This window comes from Lutra lutra, chromosome X (assembly GCF_902655055.1).
Source record: "Lutra lutra chromosome X, mLutLut1.2, whole genome shotgun sequence".
Classification (NCBI taxonomy): domain Eukaryota; kingdom Metazoa; phylum Chordata; class Mammalia; order Carnivora; family Mustelidae; genus Lutra; species Lutra lutra.
The window spans coordinates 50130274-50148528 of record NC_062296.1 but is presented as its reverse complement, the minus strand read 5'-3'; the positions used below and the strand labels follow the sequence as shown (position 1 = coordinate 50148528).

Genomic DNA, 18255 nt, shown 5'->3' with positions numbered 1-18255 from the left:
ACTTCCTATAACACTGGTCACCTGCCTCTTTTTTTGTTTAATGGCCTCTTTATTAAACACGTACACACCCTAAACTCCCCAATGTGTGCACCAGGAAACATATTTACTGATTAAGTGGGTTTAATACATGGAAAGCACTTATAACAGTGCCATAGTAAGATACCACTTATATAAAGTTTCAGAACATGTAAAATCATTCCTTCTATTTTTAAACAAACTCATATGTGGTGAATGAATGAATATAAATTTTTAAGAGACCTGTATGGGAATAATAAACACCTAATTCAAGAGACTTTGCCCCTGGGAGAGAGGGAGGTGAATGGGATCGGGAAAAGGTAGGTAGGAGGCTTCAGTTATATCTGTATTTTAGTTATTAAGGGAAGAGTGAGAACATGAGTGGGTTTTGTTGCTGTGGTCTGTGCTTTTATATACCCAAACAAAAGTATGATACTCTAAAATAGAGTATGTTCTATCAAGTGGGGTCAGACTGACCCAGAGTCTAGTCAAGCAGTTGCTCCTCATGATTTCCAAACAAGGGAATTGCATTGTGTCAGTATACCTCACAATGGCCACACCAGCATTAGAAAGCGATGCTCATTTCTGGATGTCACAATTATGGATGAACTTGGACAATTTCTGCCTGACTGATTTGCCTGTTGACAGCCATTTCACACTGATGACTCATGGAACTTGCTAACACCTCATATCCTTAGGCCCTTTTTGCACCAGCTACTTTTACGCCAGCTCACCCCCCATATTATATTTATACGGCTGATGCGGGGAGAACCCAGATGCCAGACTTCTGTTTATCCTCGTTATAACTTCTCCTTCAACAGGCAGCCCAGAATTTCAGCCTGTCAAAATATTTTTGAATTGTGATTCTGTTATCTTACTTATGAATCATCTTTCCCATTTTGTGCCGTTGTTACAGTCGATAAACAGAACTACCTTATAGACCATGAGAATCAAATGAGATTTGGCATTTATATATATGAAAGGACTCTGAAAACTGTAAAGTGCTATACAAATGTAAATGATTTTATTTCATATCCTCCGTGATTTATTAAAATGTTGAATGATTAAACTAAACTGCTGAGGACATAGCCCTGGCTGACGCTGAACAAAATGCAGAAATGAAAGTTGGGTGAAGGTACCACTGGGTAGAGCTAAAGATAACAAGCCAGTATACTCAGCCCTTAAACACACATATCCCTACCACCCTCCAACTTGCAATTCGTCGCTTTGATCACAAGATCATCATGAGAGACTTTGCCAATTACCCTGCATTATTCTGGCATCCCTCCAATCAGTCTTTCAAGTATACAATCCAAACCAGAAAACGGATTTGTCTAGCATGATGTGTGGTTAGGCAACCTCTCGTTGTTCTGGGGATCACTGTTTCCCTAAAGAAGAGGGACGGAGGAGAAAGAAGTTTGGTCAAGTTTCCATTTCCATTTTCCACTTTCCATGTCTTCTAAAAAGGCTTGCAAAAGAAGGGGAGGCACGTTACATTGGTCTTCTAGGCCTTGCAGTGACATGTGTTTCTCCAAACCTGGTTTTGCAGTGTTCCTGCAAGGGCTGGTGTGGGAATAAGCAGTGCGGGTGCAGGAGGCAGAAGTCAGACTGTGGCGTGGACTGCAGCTGTGACCCCACAAAGTGTAGGAACCGCCAGCAAGACAAGGTAGGACCAGCTCTGTTGGCCCTTCCCATCCCTTTGGGCCTCCCACCGGTTCCCACCACCCTAAAGCCTGGCTGTCTCCTACACAGCTCTCCCTACCAGTCTCATGCCTTCTGCGATCAGAGACATTTCCCTTCTCAGTCCTTCTTCCTCTCTGCTAGCATTGTCAACATAGCCCCTTCAGAAACCACAGCCCTTCGCAGGAGACTGCCAGATATGCAGCTCCCCATGCCCAACTTGGCTGTGAAGTTTAGGTACAATTTCTGAGGCCGGAACAAGGAACAGGAAAGCAGGCAACTACAGGCACATAGACACGCAGGACCAAACTAGTCCAGAGGCTTAGCTGGAGCTCTAAGGGCCACGTGGCAGCTTCCAGGGAGGAACTTAATCCCTCTGACATCTTGAGACATTAGTTGTTTAGACCTTGTCCATGGGAACCAACTACTCCATGCCTCTAGGAAAAGACCCACAGGAGCTTGGTCTTTCAAATAGTCACTGTTGTGGCCCAAGTTAATTGTAGCGGTCCTCCTTACATTGCTCCCGGAAAGAGCAAACTCAGGGAAATAAAGATTACCTTACACCTATCTGTGCCCATGGCAGAAGCTTGTTCCCTCAGCTCTCTAGGTGATCTACAATAACTCCAGCAAGCTTAGTATAATGATACTTCATCATGCATTTCTTGAACATTTGCATGTGAACAGTTCTGCCCTGGGGCTTCTATTAAAATGACTTCCGCAGCAGACAGTCATTAGACGACTAATGTGACAAGTTGGGGGTCAGGCTGAGAATCGTAGAAGTAGTAGGAGCCGTGTTCCTCGTGGTTCTTCCAGTTTGGGGTCTGGAGTCCTACGGTGGCCCCATGGACATGCTTCCTGAACAGAGGACCGTGGCCTGTCTCGGTTCGACCCTATGTCCATCAGAGCAACTTTCTCTTTACTTGTTTTTTCTATACTGGGCTTCCTCTGAGGATGTCAGTTGTCAAAGCACTGATCTAGTCCCATGCTCCCATTATATGGGGAAGGAAAGTGAGACCCAGAGATCAGCTTAAGTGACTCACCTAATATTACCCAGCTGGTCTTGACAGCTAAGATTAGACCTCGGGCTTCCTGACTCTCAATCCTGTTCTGTTGCCATGACAACAGGCTATAATTCTAATCCAAGCTCTACCTAAGAGTCGCCCTGTTACCCAAGTAACTTTTCGCTCTTGGCCTTCGTTCCCTTCTCCGAAAGGAAGACTAATACAGAAAACACCCTGTGGACATGCTAAAAAGGGTAGTGCAGATTACAGAGGATAGAAGATGAATCAAGAAATGACCAAAGCTTGGCTTTGTTTTAAACACTGCTCATGATGTCCACTCTCCTCCTCCCCTACCTTGTCCTTTGCTTTCAGAAGCTGCCTTTAAGCTTTACAATGGTGAGAAACCGCAAGCAGGGTCTCCCTAAGAGCTGCTTCAACTGGGACACCTGGGTGGCTCAGTCGTTAAGCAGCTGCCTTCAGCTTGGGTCATGATCCCAGGGGCCTGGGATTGAGCCCCGCATGGGGCTCCCTGCTTGGTGGGAAGCCTGCTTCTCCCTCTCCCACTCCCCCTGCTTGCATTCCCTCTCTCGCTGTGTCTCTCTCTGTCAAATAAATAAAATCTTAAAAAAAAAAAAAAGACTTGCCTCGACTGATCAATGAGGCCCTCAGAGCTGGTACCTCACTGGTTAGAGGGGAGCAGACTGATTTTGGAACTCTGGTAGCCAAACTTCTAATATGCCTTTCTGGTTCTCAGGATGGCCTGGGCACTGTTGAGCGGACCCAGGATTCCGAAGGCTCTTTCAAATTGGAGGATCCCACAGAGGTTACCCCAGGATTGAGCTTCTTTAACCCTGTCTGTGCCACTCCCAACAGCAAGGTAGGTGGGCCAAAGGCCGGCATTTCCAGCTGTCTTAGGTCATCTCTGCATTGGCTGTGACAGTACAGTGGGAGGAAAAGGGGGAGAGGTATAATCAACTTGCTGGGAGGTGGGAAACGGGCATAGGCCAGAGTCTTTTTTTCTTTTTCAAGACACCAATCTTGGGGAACACTGCCTACTACAGCGTGCTGAGCATTTGTAGCAGTGTGGCTGGGCAGAGCTTCTGCCCCGACCCAAGATCTCTTCAGACCTGTCTCTGCCCTTCCTAGATCCTGAAAGAGATGTGTGACGTGGAGCAGGTGCTGTTGAAGAAGACAGCCCCAGCTGCCTCCAACTCTGGCCTCCCAGAACTGAAACACGTAGCAAAAGGATCCCAAGAAAATAAAGCTCCAGGGAAGAAAAAGAAGCGAGCGCTGGCCAGCAATACCAGCTTCTTCTCTGGCTGCTCCCCTATCGAAGAAGAAGCCCATTGAAGTCGGACTTGTCCTCTCACAGCCCCTATCTGTCTTGGGAGATGCTTTCAGGTTGCAGCCAGAAGGAGTTTCTTTAATGACTCCTCTGGATTTCAGGGTTCTTGCTGTTGCAAAAAAAAAAAAAAAGGTGGGGGGACAGCATGTTACCACATGGGAGGAAATCTTTGTTGGTTGCTGGCCCTTATTCTCCAGCCCCCTAGCCCCAGACTACTACTCTGTCTTCTCCAGAAAGGTGCCGAGCCACCTGCTAAAGAAAGAACCAACTGACCTTCTTGATGACTCATCAGGAGCCAATCCTCAGTACAATCTAGCTCTTTCTTTGTTGTGAGCAGGTAAGGCTGTGCCCCCACCTCCCCGATGGTGACGAGGCCGAGACTGTCTTACCTCTAGATTGTCTCAGCTTCATGGCAGAGCCTGGCCAAGGTTGGAGGCCTGGCCCCAATCCTTCATCCCCCATCAGGAATGGGGGTGATTGTGGGATATTTCCTGCACTGACTGTCTCTGGATTGGGTTTTAAACAGTGCCCTCAGTTGTCTTCCATATTGCTGAGGTCAATGAAATCTTTTAAAGTGTTAATATTAAGTAAATAAATAAATCTTAGTCTAGCTACTGTTTGGAAAGACCCTCTGTGCCAGACGCAAAAAGAATTGCCTGTGTTCCTCAGCCTCTGGGAAGGCCCTCGAGGAGAATGAGGGCAAGCACCCAACCCAGGTCTCGCTCACAGTGAAGCTTCTTGTGTGACTCTGGGGTGGTATTGGGAGCTGTTCTGAATGCACTGCAGCCCGGTTTCTTGGCACAGCCTGGCCGTGGGACCACACTGTTGCCCAGTCCCAGGACAGCACAGTCCTGGCTGCCTGCTGTCTCCTTTGAAAGGGGAGGGGTGTGTTGTTTACTCCTTACTATGCATCAGGGTCCCCCAGCTCTGCTTAAAGCTAAAATGAGGCCAGCCCTGGCCTGCCAAACCGACTACTGACTGGCCTCGAAGCCTTTGGAGGAGTTCATGAGCCCTGGACTAACTATCCCTGCGTTCTGATCCCAGTCCCCCCACCTAACCGAAGGCTCCCAGAGCACACACCCCCAGCCCAGCACTGGGCCCACGGAATCCAGGACTCCTCTAGAATCCACCAAACCCCAAGAGAAGGAAACTGAAGGACAACCTATCTAAAATGGAGCCCGCAGGAGGCCTAGGTGGCCAGGCCGCCCTCTCTGGCCTCCAGCCAGCAAGCTGCCCTGCCTCTCTTTGCATTTTAATGACAAAGGAGCAAGGGAGCCTCTTGCCATTGCCAACTAGAGTCCCTGGATACAAAGGGAAGGCAGAGGGAGGCCCCCCCCCCCCCCCCCCCCCCCCCCCCGCTCTTGGCAGAAGAGAGCCAGTCTTCCTTCTCACTGTTCCAAATTCAGTACGTGTCGGGGGAGGGGAAAGCGAGTTTTTTCCCAAAGAAGATGTTTTTTCCACCAACGCTGTGCAAGCCTCCCAGGCTTTGAGCCACTGCATCAGCCAAAGAGTAGAGAGGGAAGGTCAGTCAAGCCAGCAACCATCCCCCAGCCCTCATCCCACCCAGAGAGAGCCCTGTGCTTTTAGCACTGAGCTGACTGTAGCATACTAGCCAGTCTTCTCCTGCCAATGGTATGTATAGTAACAGCATCTTTTGCATGTGTTCATCTTCCAAAAAGCTTGTGACCCTAACACTACACTCTTCAGATGATTCCTAGAAAGAGACTCTAAATACCTTGGGGACAAGACAGCAGGAATGACACAAGGCTCGCTACATCCTGAATGTTCATCTCCTGTCTGGGGTGATGGGAAGGGGAGGGCTACTAGTGTCACCTAGGATTCACAAGGCCCATGGGGACCCTGGGTCCAGAAACAGGGCAACTTGCTACCCAGAGTTCAGGAAGTAGCTTGCAACCCTGTATAGGTTTTTCCATGCACCTTATAGAAGTGGAAGTAGGATCCCAGGAGGGAAAGGAGGCTAGTGAATCATGGCCATACTCCCAGGGAGCTTGAGGGAAATGCTAGACTCCCTCTCTCCCTTTCTCTCTCTCTCTCTCTCTCACACACACACCCCTTCTTCCCAGGGGGTTGGCTGGGCCCCTTCTCCTCACTGCCAAGTCACAGAGTTGTGTGGTCACCTCCCCCCCAGCTTCCCGCCCGCCAGTGCCCTCAGCCCTCGCCTCCCTGAGCCCCAGGACAAAGCCCCGGCAGTGACTGAGGGGAACAGGAGGAGGGACAAGAGGGATGGGGAGGGCCGCACAAAGGAAAAGGAATTCCTTACGCCAAGCCCCCCGACCAGCAGGCAGCGAGTAAAGAAGCAGATCTGCTCTCCCTCCCCCCCTTCGCCCCCCCAACTCTGGCCATAGAGCAGCTCTCAAGCCCTTCGGACATAAGCCACACAGCCTCCTGTAGGTGGCAACAGTGCCACCTGTTTGACCGGTGGGGCTGAGCCAAGGACTAGAAGAGGGAGGAGACAGACAAACTCGGAGAGGAGCTGGGAAGCAGTGCAGAGCAGAGCAGAGCAGAGCAGAGCGCAGAGCTGAGCAGAGCTGCCGCTGAGACAAGGTGTGAGGGCTGGGGAAGGCTGGGGGTGACAGGCGGGAATGGTGGGGTGGAGACTGGTTCCCACCAGCCGGTGGTGGGGCTGGGGTCCAGGGATGGAGCAGCACCCCTGCTCAACTTCCCTGATTGAGGTTTTCAGGCTACTCAGATCCTGACCCCAGCCTACAGACAGCTCCTGGAGGGAGGTGGGACTCTGGAAGACTGTGTCTGGGGTACAAGGGCAGGACCTGAAGGGAGGCAGAAGTGTAGATGGAGCCCCAGGCAGGCTACTGGAAGCCAGTCCCAGGATGGGAAGAAGCAGGGGACTCGTTTTAGGCTGTTTTTTTTTCCCCTGGGAAGGGTCTCAGAGAGGGGAGAGTTTTCCTTCCCCTAGCTACAGCCCCCTTACCCCTCCACTCCATACCCTAATCCTCCTTTCCCAAGGCCCCGGTGGGGTAAGGAGGGCAGTTTCAAGAGCAGCCACACCCTCCTCCTTTCGGGGACCGGCCACTATGTCCCCCTCTAAGACCACAGCTTTCGGGGGCCCAGATGACAAGGGCTTGTGTCCCTCAGATCACACACACTGGGTGTATCCAGGGGTTCCTCTACACACTCGAAGCCATCTAGAAACCCATTAGTACTGACAGCCACTAGTGCGTTCACACATACCAAGGCTGACACAAATCGCACACCCTCTCAGGTAGAAGGATACACACCCAGCCTAGTTCGGGGACCAGTAAGCCAGCTAGGTCTCAGTGTGACCCGAAAGCACAAGGTCTAACAATCCTGGGGCCCCAACACAACCACGCCCCCCACCACGCTCAGGGGCGCACGCGCGCATACACACACACACACACACACACCTTTGACCAGTATTTGTTGTACTTTCACCCAAGTGAGCTCAGAGGGTGGGGCCCCGAAAAGGGAGAAGGTGGAGACTGGGTTCCTGGCTGGGGTTGAGGGGGTGACTGGGCAGGATGATTGGGCAGGAAGGGACACGACTGGGGTGAAAGAGCTTGGATTTTCCAGGTGTGTGCGGACAGGAAAATGTTTCCTTTGGAAGGCTGGGAGGAGACCCAGGCAACCTGTGGCCCTCCAGTCTTCCTCTCACTGACAGTGCCCCTTGCCCCCTGGGAGGTGGAGACTAAGGATCTTTTCAGTCAGGGCTTTGTGGTGTATGCAATCTCTGTATCCATAGCAACTGGCCAACTAGTGGGGCCTTCCTTAGCCCCAGGTCAGAACTAGAACCTCCGCTTCAGGTTATTCTTGGTTCCTGGGGTGGAAGGCTCCCCACCATGGGGCTGCCTGAAGCTTGGCCAGATCAGCCTCAACTTGCCCGAAATGAATTTGCCCCACCCCAGGCAGTTTCTCCCAAGCCCCCACCCTTGGGCAAGCACGCAATCCCCAGAGCTGGATGGATGCTGTTAACCATGGAGGAGTTGGGGCGGGTGGGTACACATCCCTCCTGCAAAGAGGCTGGACCTCCTGGGTCTCCCACTGACTTTTCAGGTCTCCAGATTCAAGGGAAAGAAAGACCCCAAAGATTATCCCCCACCCTTGGCTCATGTCCTTGTCCAATCTGGCATTTAGGGCAGCCCCATGACCTCCCGTTGCTGAGCAGCGGCCCAGGCCTCTGCTCCTCCCCACCCCCAGCTCCTCAGATATGCTGGGAGGGAGGCTGGGCTCCGCCTTCTGCCAGGGTCCCTGATGGCTGAGTGTCCCTTCTCCCAGGCCCTCACCATGGCCGAGTCCCCCGGCTGCTGCTCCGTCTGGGCCCGCTGCCTCCACTGCCTGTATAGCTGCCACTGGAGGAAATGCCCCAAAGAGAGGATGCAAACCAGCAAGGTGGAGTAGGGATGGGGGGGGACCGGAAGTCCGAGGCAGAGGCCGCCTGGAGGGGATAAGGAGACCCAGTGTGCTCAGAGGCAGCTGGGGGGAAGGGGCTTTCTCTCCCCAGGAAGAAAATCTCTCTCTGCCCGAAGAGCAGAGCAGAGCAGAGCAGCCCAACGCCTGGCAGGAAGCCCCCTTGAGCTGCCATCCGTTGGGGACTGTGAGCTGGAAGTGGAGATCGGCTGTGAGCTTCTCTCCTGCCCCTTTGCAGTGCGACTGTATCTGGTTTGGCCTGCTCTTCCTCACCTTTCTCCTCTCCCTGGGCTGGCTGTACATCGGGCTCATCCTTCTCAATGACCTGCACAACTTCAATGAGTGTGTCATGGACCCCCTCCTTCCTCAGCCTCCACGTTAATCTCTACCCCACCTTGAGACCCCTGGGTGCTCAGTCATCCCCAGCCCTGCCCAGCTGCCCTGCTGCCCAACCTCCTTAGAAAATTCCTCCACAGAGTCCACGTCCCACACCCCCTACCCCCGTCAAGTCCTTGGGGCCCCTGGCCCCATGAAGGGCTTCCCCTCACTCCCTTCTGGTCATCCTTCTGGGCCCATCCACCTCAACTCCCCTTAGGCCACTATTAACACCCCTCCCCTCCACTCAGGCACTTTCCTCTCCCTTCCCACAGATTCCTGTTCCACCACTGGGGACACTGGATGGACTGGTCCCTGGCATTCCTGCTGGTCATCTCTCTACTTGTCACATATGCATCCCTGCTATTGGTGGGTCGGGGAGCGGCCCGTCTAACCCCCCCCCCCAACTCAGTCCTCCCTTCCTGCTCAGCTTCTCTCCCTGGCCACCCAGGGGAGAGCCCGGGGGAGGCATCAGCCTGGGAAGCCCATCTCAGGGACCCTTCTGGGTGCCTCATTACTCCCACCACCCTCTGCCTCCAGCTCCTGGCCCTGCTCCTGCGGCTCTGTGGCCAGCCTCTGCATCTGCACAGTGTCCACAAGGTAGAGTGGGGGATGGGAGTGAGCGGGAAAAGGGGGGCCCTGGGCCCGGCACTCAGCCAGTTCTTTGCTAAGCACCCCAGTATTCTACCCGTGGACTCAAGCTTAGGACCTGAACCCCAGTAAATTTGTGTTGAGTGAAAGAAGGAACGTGGATTAGTCAAGGGGAAAGAAATGATCCTGTTGTCATAGAGTGTGGGTGGGGGTGGAGGGAGGGGCACAACCTGGGGAGCCATGAGCCCAGGTTGACAAAGAAGGACCCATTTACCCCCGGTCCCCCAGATGTTGCTGCTGCTCATTATGCTTCTTGTGGCCGCTGGCCTTGTGGGACTGGATGTCCAATGGCAGCAGGAATGGCGTAGCTTACGTCTGTCACTGCAGGTGAGTGACTGATCCCCATTGCCTAGGTGGGAGCCTTGGCCTGCGTCCAACCCCCTGGTCCCGAGGGCTGCGAGTAGTTCTAGACTCAGGACCTGGGAGGGGCACTAGAGAGAACTCTTCTCCACAGGCCACAGCCCCATTCCTTCATATCGGAGCAGTTGCTGGCATCACCCTCCTGGCCTGGCCCGTGGCTGACACCTTCTACCGCATCCATCGAAGAGGTGCCAACTCCACTCCCTGACATACCCCCACTGGCCATTGATGCTTCTGCCTCCTGCTGCCTGTTCTACTGTACCTGCACTCTGCTCTCTGCCCGCCCCCACCCCACCTCAGCTCACCCACCACCCTCTCTCCATAGCCTATCCCCCACTCCCCACAGGTCCCAAGACTCTGCTCCTGTTCCTATTTTTTGGAGTTTCCCTGGCCGTCTACCTGGCCCCACTATGCATCTCCTCACCCTGTATCATGGAGCCCAGAGACTTACCCCCCAAGCCTGGTCTGGTGGGACACCGAGGCGCCCCCATGGTGAGCGCTGAGGGGAATGCTGGCAGGATGGAGAGGGTCTGCTCCTCCGGGCTGCAGCATCAGGCCTGTGAGCTCCCAGGCTCCCACCCCTCTCTGCTACCTCCCTGTCAATTCCCTTGCCCAGCTGGCCCCCGAGAACACCCTGATGTCCCTGCGGAAGACTGCTGAATGTGGAGCCGCTGTGTTTGAGACCGATGTGATGGTCAGGTGAGAGAAGCTGGGGGGGCAGAGGGATGCAGGAGGGGAGCTTGGGAAGTGATGAGCAGTCCCAGAGCTCAGCCCTCTGACCACCCCCTTTGTGCCCTCAGCTCTGATGGGATCCCCTTCCTCATGCATGATGAGCACCTGAGCCGGACCACGGATGTGGCCTCTGTGTTCCCAGCCCGAACCTCCTCCCACAGCAGTGACTTCTCCTGCGCCGAACTGAAGAAGCTCAACGCCGGGACCTGGTTCCTAGAGGTAAAGACAGCCTCACAGAAGAGGCAACCACCTGTAGGGCCACTTGGGGGAAAGTTCATTCATCAATAAGTATTTTCTGAGCCCTGTGCTGAGCTACTGGTATCCAGTCTCTGCCTGCAAGTCACTCCCTCCAAGGACAGGACAGAGCTGAGCCAACAGGCTATCAGAATAGGAAAGCTAGAGTGATCACAAGACTTTTACGAAATAGGGAGGAGAGAGGGCCACCTGGGTGGCTCTGATGGTTAAGTGTCTGCCTTGGGCTCAGGTCATGATCCCAGGGTCCTGGGATCGAGCCCCACATCCAAATCCCTGCTCAGCAGGGAGCCTGCTACTCCCTCTCCCCCTGGCCCTCCCCCTGCTTGTGCTCTCTCTCTCTCAAATGAATAAATAAAAGGTGAAAATAAATAAATAAGTAGGTAAGTAAATAGGAGAGAGAGCAAAGCTGCTGTTTGGCTCAGTGGGCATGGGAGAGGATCAGGAACGGTTTCCCAAGAAAGAAGTCCTGAACAGCACATGAAATGACAGTAGTTTTTAAGGTGGGGAAAGCAGGGACTACAACTCTAGTCAGGATGAAAAGCATATGCAAAGCACAGAGGCATGAAGAAGTGTTTCCAGCAGACAAAATTGGCTCAGTGCGACCGAGAGATAAAATTCATGGGAGCAGTAGGAGGTGGGACTGGCAAGGGGAGCAGGGGTTTGGTCTCAGAGGCCTCTGAATGCCCAGACCCAGTTCAGGCTCGGTCCTGTAGGTGACAGAAAATATTCATTAAGGGTACTTTATTTCTTCAGTTTCTCTTTTCCTGATTATCAAAGTAATACACATTCCTCTTAAAAAATTAAGCATCAGAAAAATAACCTAAATGATGAAAAGCCTCCCATAATCCAACTCCTGAGATACTCATTGCTAACAGTTGGACACATAATTCCATGTGTCCATATACATGTATGTACACACATGTACTTTTCATTTTGCATGAATAGGATCACTTCATACATTCCTTTGCAACTTGACTGGTTTTTCATTTGAACTTTATGTAAGATGACATGTCAGAGGGATCAAGATCGGGGCTGTCTGGGTTTGACTCCTGGCTTCACCACCTGCTAGCTAGCGTGAGCCTGGGCTCCATTCCTTAGTCTCTCTGGGCTTCATTTTCCTCATCTGTAACACGGGCATCATAACAGTACCTTGGGACGATCAAAGAAATTAATATACATAAAGTACTTCTAACACTGCCTGGCACATAGTCAATGCTTAATAGGTATTAGATAGCTTTGCTTTGCCCGTGTTGGTGATTAGGAGGTAAGTCATTTGTTGATTACAAGGGGACAAGAGGAGAGTGGCAGAGGTTTGGGACAGCCACTAGGGATGGAAGAAGGAGCAAAACAAGAACAAGTAAAAGGATGGTTAAGTGGGGCACCTGGCTGGCTCCGTCGTTAGAACATTCGACTTTCAAGATCATGAATTCGAGTCCTGCATTGGGCATAGAGCTTACTTTAAAAAAAAAAAAAAAAGGATGATGAAGTGGCGCTAAAGGTGAAAAAGGACTAAAGTGACAGTCCACACGATGTGCTCTGCCCCACAATTCTAGGTCTGGAGGAGGCAGACAATTACAGAATTGAATCAGAGTTTGGGATTTTGGTGGGGGTGGGGGCAGGCAGGGCAGGAACAGAGTGGAGGGTGCTGTGGAAAAGTCACTCAAGCTGTGGATGAACCAAGGGTAGGAGAGGATGTAGGTGTGGCAGAAAGGGGTTGATGGACTGGGAGGAAACCAAAGGGTCAAGACCCCAGAGGTCTATATGAGACCAAAGAGAAAATGTAGCAGGAAAGAGGAAGTAAGGAAACTGGGAGGGTGGGAGGTTGGGAGGTGGGTGTCACAGAGTAAGGTGTTAGATGGTCTGGAAAGGGCTACAGTTGAGAGAAAGAAAGACCGTAGCTCAGAGGTGCACAGAAGCTGGGCGCCAAGTGGGGAAAATGAGTGAAAATGGAAATGGCCTAAAGGTTCCTTCTGGTCTTAAAATAATTTTCCTGTTCTTACAGAGGCAACCCTTCTGGGGGGCCAAGCGGCTGTCAGGCCCTGATCGGAAGGAGGCTGAGAACCAGACAGTACCAACATTGGAAGAGCTGCTGAAGGAAGCCGCAGTCCTTAACCTTTCCATCATGTTTGACTTGCGTCGCCCCCCACGAAATCACACATACCATGACACATTTGTGAACCAGACCTTGGAGACCGTGCTGAGTGCAAGGGTGCCCCAAGCCATGGTGATATTGCCAGGACCCAAGTGCTCCCTCTTGCCCCTCTCCCCAGCCACTGTCTTCCCAAGGCCCACCCCAACTCATATACTCCCTTCTGTGGTCAGACCTCTCTTCCCCCGCCCCCTGGTTCTGGAACCCCCAAACTCTCCCCAGCTTCACGCCCATCTTCCCTGAACCACAGGTCCTTTGGCTACCAGATGAAGATCGGGCCAAAGTCCAACAGCGGGCCCCCAGGATGCGCCAGATATATGGACAGCAGGGAAGCAACAGAACTGAGAGGCCCCAGTTTCTCAACCTCCCCTACCAAGACCTGCCACTCTTGGATATCAAGTGAGTGCCAGGGGAAAGGAGCCGAGGGGACCCCAGGAAGCTCCATGGCAGGGTGGAGACACCTCAGGGAGGACAGAAGCCGTTCATTTATTCACGCACACAACAAATATTTATCAATATATCTAACACTCACTCTGTGTCAGGCACTCCCTGTGCAGGTTTTGGGCATACATACCAGCGAAAGAGACAGATCATAAACCAAACGAAGTACACACAGAGTGGATAGTGATAGGTGATAGGAAGATAGTGAGATGGGGAGATGAAGGAGAGCCCTCAGGTTTGGGAGTGAGGGCTCAAGAGGGGCCACATTGGGAAAAGTCGTTAAAGACGTGCTGTCTGGGCTGAGACCTGACCAGTCACATGGAGATCCTGAATGATGACAAGAGCTGCAAGAGCAAGGACAGCAGCCAAAGGAAGGGGAAGCTGAGGCTGGGGAGGTAGGCAGGAGTCAAACTGGGTAGGCCCTTGGAGGCCACAAGAATGGTTTTAGCTTTCCTTCTTCACCAAAGAGATAAGTGCAAGAGAGAATAGGTCCAGGAGAAAGACGAGAGAGTGCCAGATGTGAGCTGGGCCCCAGAAGCGGACCAAGCCAGTAAACAGGATAGACTGCAAATCGTGCAGTTGCCAAGGTCTCTTATAAGGTCCCTGCGGTCACAGAGGGGGGAAAAAAACCCATGGCCTGAATGATAGCCCAGTAATCGCAAATATTTCAAGGACCTCTCCCAGAGCTGTCACCGTGGAGGGAGACACGACATTGGCTTTGGCCCTCCCTTAGTCTTGCCCTAGCCAACCTCAACTATGGATCATGTTTCCAAAAGACATGAATCAGTAATGAATACACTGGTGGTGAAATCAGGGCCCCAAAAGGCCTACACACTCCAAGACTGTGGACCAAATGTACCGACAGGAAAACACAACAGGGATAGATGCAGAGACCCCAATCTGCGGTCCAACGGAAGTTCGGTTGCAACAAAGACAAGAGAGATCCTGGCATTCAGCAGGAACATGTGCGAGAGAGACCGGGGCTTTGATTGAATAGTGTGCATATTAAGTCATCGGTGGCATGTGACATTGCCAAAACCAACCCGACCCCGGGCTGCCTGAGCGCAGGCATCGTGCCCAGAAGCCAGGAGGGGTTTTGCTGTACTCAAAGCTAGGCCAGGCCCACCTGGGATATCACGTTCAGAGGCAAGACCCCACACTTGAAAAAGAACACTGAGAAACTGAAGCAAGGACAGCTTAGGCGAGGTTTGGATGGCCAAGGGAAGGAGCAGGCAGGTCCCCCAGCCCTCGGGTTGAAGGAACTAGGGCTGCTGGGCCTGGGGACATGGTCACCTGTTCCTCAGACCTCCCAAGGACTGTCGTGGGACAAAGAGGAGAAACACATTCGGGAGCCCCAGATGGAAAAGCTAGGATCCAGAGGTGGGCCCCACCAGGAGGCAAAGTGCAGTCATGCAAAGAAAATCACCGTTGGTCAGGGGCTGCTGTGTAAAGATCAAACTGATAGTTCCTTGGCAGCGAGGCTGTAGACTCAAGCGTGGACAGGGGCTGCCTTCTGTGCCTCGTGCCCCATGACCCTTGATGTTCCCGTTTCCCACCTCCACAGGGCACTACACCAGGATAATGTCTCGGTGAACCTGTTTGTGGTGAACAAGCCCTGGCTCTTTTCCCTGCTCTGGTGCGCAGGGGTGGATTCGGTCACCACCAACGACTGCCAGCTGCTCCAGCAGATGCGTTACCCTGTCTGGATCATCGTAAGGGCTCTGGGACTTCCCCCCCGCCACTCCTTCCTCCCCTGTCCCCGCTTCTCCTTAACCCAGGCCCTCTCTTCCTTACATAGTCCATGCCCTTCCCCCATATAATACCTTTGGTGCTCCGGCCACTAACAGGTGCCTCTTCCTCTTCCCGTAGCCCCCTCAAACCTACCTAATGATGTGGGTCATCACCAACTGTGTGTCCACCCTGTTGCTTCTGTGGACCTTCCTCCTCCAAGGGTGAGTGCTTCACGCCTCGGCTTCCTGGGTCTTCACTCTCCCCACAGGGTTCCGGGGATGGGGGTGATTCAGACCCACATATGCTGCCGGGAGCACAGGGTTGGGGCTATGTGGTTCCTTTGAGGGTCTGAGACCCTTCCTTCTATGCCAAATTGGCTGGAACCCAGGAAAGGCAGTGTGGGGGGACCTGGGATCCAAAGGTCATGCATGAAGCTGGCTGAACTCGTAATGGGAAGCTTTTCTCCCTTTAGGAGATGTAAGAAGGAGAGAGAGAAAACTGGTAAGGACATTCTCCCCTCACCTCAATTTTCCTCCTCCTCTAGCCTGCCCTTTGGTCACTCCCTATATGTCCTCCCCTCTCCCCACCCCCTGCTCTAGGCTTAGAAACAGCAGTGCTGCTGACCAGGATCAACAATTTCATAATGGAGTGAACGCCCAACCTTGGACCCCCACCAACCAGAGCCTGAGGCCTGTCTGGACTGACTAACAACAGGGAAGGGAGAGTGGCTGAGTGGGGATGGGGTGGGGTAAACTTGGCCAACGGAAGGTTTTGAACCGTGAGGGCCCTCTGCACAGATCGTGGGCATGCAGCAAGCTTCCACGGAGTCTGACTCCCCTCAGGGTTTTGACCTGAGGTGGTTGGGAAGACAGTCATGGGAGGTTTCTCCCCAAATGAAACTAGAACAGAGGAAGTGGGAAGGAGGTTGCCACAATAATGTTTCAGATCTGCCTGTACCTATTCTTGTGTAGAAGGCACAGGGTGTGTCAGGGACAGACCAGCTTGGACCAGTGACTGGAGGAGATGACAGAACGGCCTTTCCTGAGAACTAAGATGATGGAAACACTAAACCCACTCCATTCACTGTCCCTCCTGACCGCCGCAATTTAACTGCTTTCCTGCTTAGATGCTGGGGGCTTAAGAGCCCATGTAGCTGTTTAATTCTGCACCTATAGGTGGCTTTTTGCTGTTCACAGACTTTTCTTCAAGACTGGTTGGCTCCTCCTACGTTGTTAAGCTGATACTTAATGAATTTAACCCCTGTTGGGTCGCGGTCTGATCTTTTCAGCGCGGGGGCTTGGGTTGGGGGGTGCACCTTCCATCCCGGCCTCATGTGACTGACACTGAGGGGTCATTACGGGGAGGTTCTTGGGCTGGAGGCGGGAGGACCACCTCCCACAATGAAGGGCTGCAAGAGAGGAAGCAGGAGAGCAACCCCCGCGGGGGACACTCTGGGGGGCCCGAGGCATGCTGTGCAGAGTTGCGTTGTAGCTCCACCTTGTGGTCACCTGCCGCAAGAAGAAGGCTGCGTCAGCCGTCACCGTGACGTATGAATGCCACCTGTTTTCCGTGCGGGTTGGGGACCTGTGTCCTTGACTCTAGACCCTAAGGGTATAAGCCGATTTCCACAAATTTTCGCCTCTCTGAGCTGCGGCGCGCAGGGTCTGGTTCCCAGGCCCTCCTTCCCCTCGAGAACAAGTTCCCCAGTGTGTTTGCTGTTCGTGAGGTCCTGGGCTAAAACCAGTGAGGCGCTGATCTAGGGTGAGGAGTCCGGTAGAAGGGGGAGGGAGGGGGCCAAGGCAAAACCAGGGACCGGAGCAGGCTCTGTGGCCGACTCTTCAGTCCCCCACCGCACCAACATTCACCCCCGTTCGCGTCTCCACACGAAAGGAAATTGAATTAAGACGCTGGCGAGGTCAGGAGTTTCGGTTCTCAATTCCTCTCCTCTCGCCAGACTGGGACCTGGGGGCGGCACTAGCCCCTCCGGACAAGACCCTACTCGATTCCAAGGCAGCCCCCTCTCACCCCAGCCCGGGGAACTACGATTCCCAAGATACCCCTGACCGCTTCCGGTCTCGGGATGGACGGAAGCGTGTTTGAATTTGTATTCCCGCCCCCTCCTCCGTCTGGGTCCCGCCCCTTCCCTTCTCACCGCCCCGCCCCCGCCATGTATACACATGCACACACGTACACAGGCAGTGCTCCAAGCCAACATACCTGGCCTGCAGCTGGCGCGGTGGGAGGGGGCGGCGGCGCTCAAGGGACCGGGAGGAGGTAGGCGCCTCAGGAGCCAACGCCACGGCTGCTGTCTGGTCCCAGTCTCCTCGGATGTCCACGCCGCCTTGCAACAGCCAGGTCTCCCTCACACACTACCTTTTCAAGCTGCATTTCCTTAGTTTTTCCTTGTTCCCGATCCGTCCCTCCATCTGACCGACCGCCGGCCTCACCTCCGGGGCGCGCAGCCTGTCAGATACTGCCAGGCTCTCACCTCTCAGCGCGCACCTCCGCCCCGCAGCCCTACTTTTCTGCCCCTTCCCAGGCGTCCAGCCTCGCAGCCCAGCAGCCTCTAACTCACCTCCCCTTCCGACCCAATCCTGACAATCTCCAGGCTGTCCAGCCCCCGGGGCCTCAACTTCTCAGCTCCCAGGCTTTCCGCAGCAGTCGTGTAACTGCCGGAATGCCGGGAACCTAGTCCCAGACCCTAAAGCCCCTAGCCCCTGAGTCGTTGGCCCTGAGCCTGCCACCGCCTATCCTTACCGTCTTCCCAGGAGGACTGGGCGGCTATGGTTCACTTAACTTCTATGAGGCCTTCGGCTGGAGACTGGGACTGACAAAAACTTAAGGGTGGAGGGCCTCAGGGAGCTGCTCGTTGGGGTTGGGGTGCAGTTGCTCTCCGTTATTTTTAGCTGCTGACTCACAGCTCCTGGCATCCGGGTTTGGGGCTAGCAGGCTGGGCTAGGGGGCTATTAATAGAGCCAAGGCACAGCCCCGACCCAGTTCAGTTTGGAAGCACAGGGAGGAAGGAGCCTCCCTCTGTCACCATGCCCTGTTGGAGACGTTGTGGACTGAGGCAGTGGCTGAACCAGTACCTCTCTAGCTACCAGTACCTCAAGCCT

The 18255-nt window shown here is 53.5% G+C and overlaps 2 protein-coding genes across 5 annotated transcripts in view; both read left to right on the top strand.

Moving 5' to 3' along the window:
• KIF4A (kinesin family member 4A) overlaps positions 1–4651 on the top strand; it is a 114400-nt gene extending 109749 nt beyond the window's left edge. For all 3 annotated transcript variants that reach the window (XM_047714896.1, XM_047714897.1, XM_047714898.1), the window contains exons 29-31: positions 1565–1681; positions 3451–3573; positions 3843–4651. In XM_047714896.1, coding sequence (XP_047570852.1) covers positions 1565–1681; positions 3451–3573; positions 3843–4046 — 444 coding nt within the window. In that variant the 3' untranslated portion in view covers positions 4047–4651. The remainder of the gene's footprint in view (positions 1–1564; positions 1682–3450; positions 3574–3842) is intronic.
• A 1760-nt stretch (positions 4652–6411) lies between these two features.
• GDPD2 (glycerophosphodiester phosphodiesterase domain containing 2) lies at positions 6412–16393 on the top strand. 2 transcript variants are annotated; one of them, XM_047714905.1, is made up of 16 exons: positions 6412–6606; positions 8314–8427; positions 8684–8787; positions 9096–9189; positions 9361–9420; positions 9700–9798; positions 9926–10019; positions 10178–10323; positions 10448–10530; positions 10632–10782; positions 12821–13042; positions 13218–13366; positions 14973–15120; positions 15278–15360; positions 15612–15640; positions 15739–16393. In XM_047714905.1, the coding sequence occupies exons 2-16, from the start codon at positions 8323–8325 to the stop codon at positions 15789–15791; spliced, it is 1620 nt and encodes a 539-aa protein (XP_047570861.1). In that variant the 5' UTR covers positions 6412–6606; positions 8314–8322; the 3' UTR covers positions 15792–16393. The 2 variants fall into 2 exon arrangements, with proteins under 2 accessions (XP_047570861.1, XP_047570862.1); XM_047714906.1 differs by lacking the exons at positions 6412–6606; positions 8314–8427; positions 8684–8787 and adding an exon at positions 8464–8656.
• The last annotated feature ends 1862 nt before the right edge of the window (positions 16394–18255 follow it).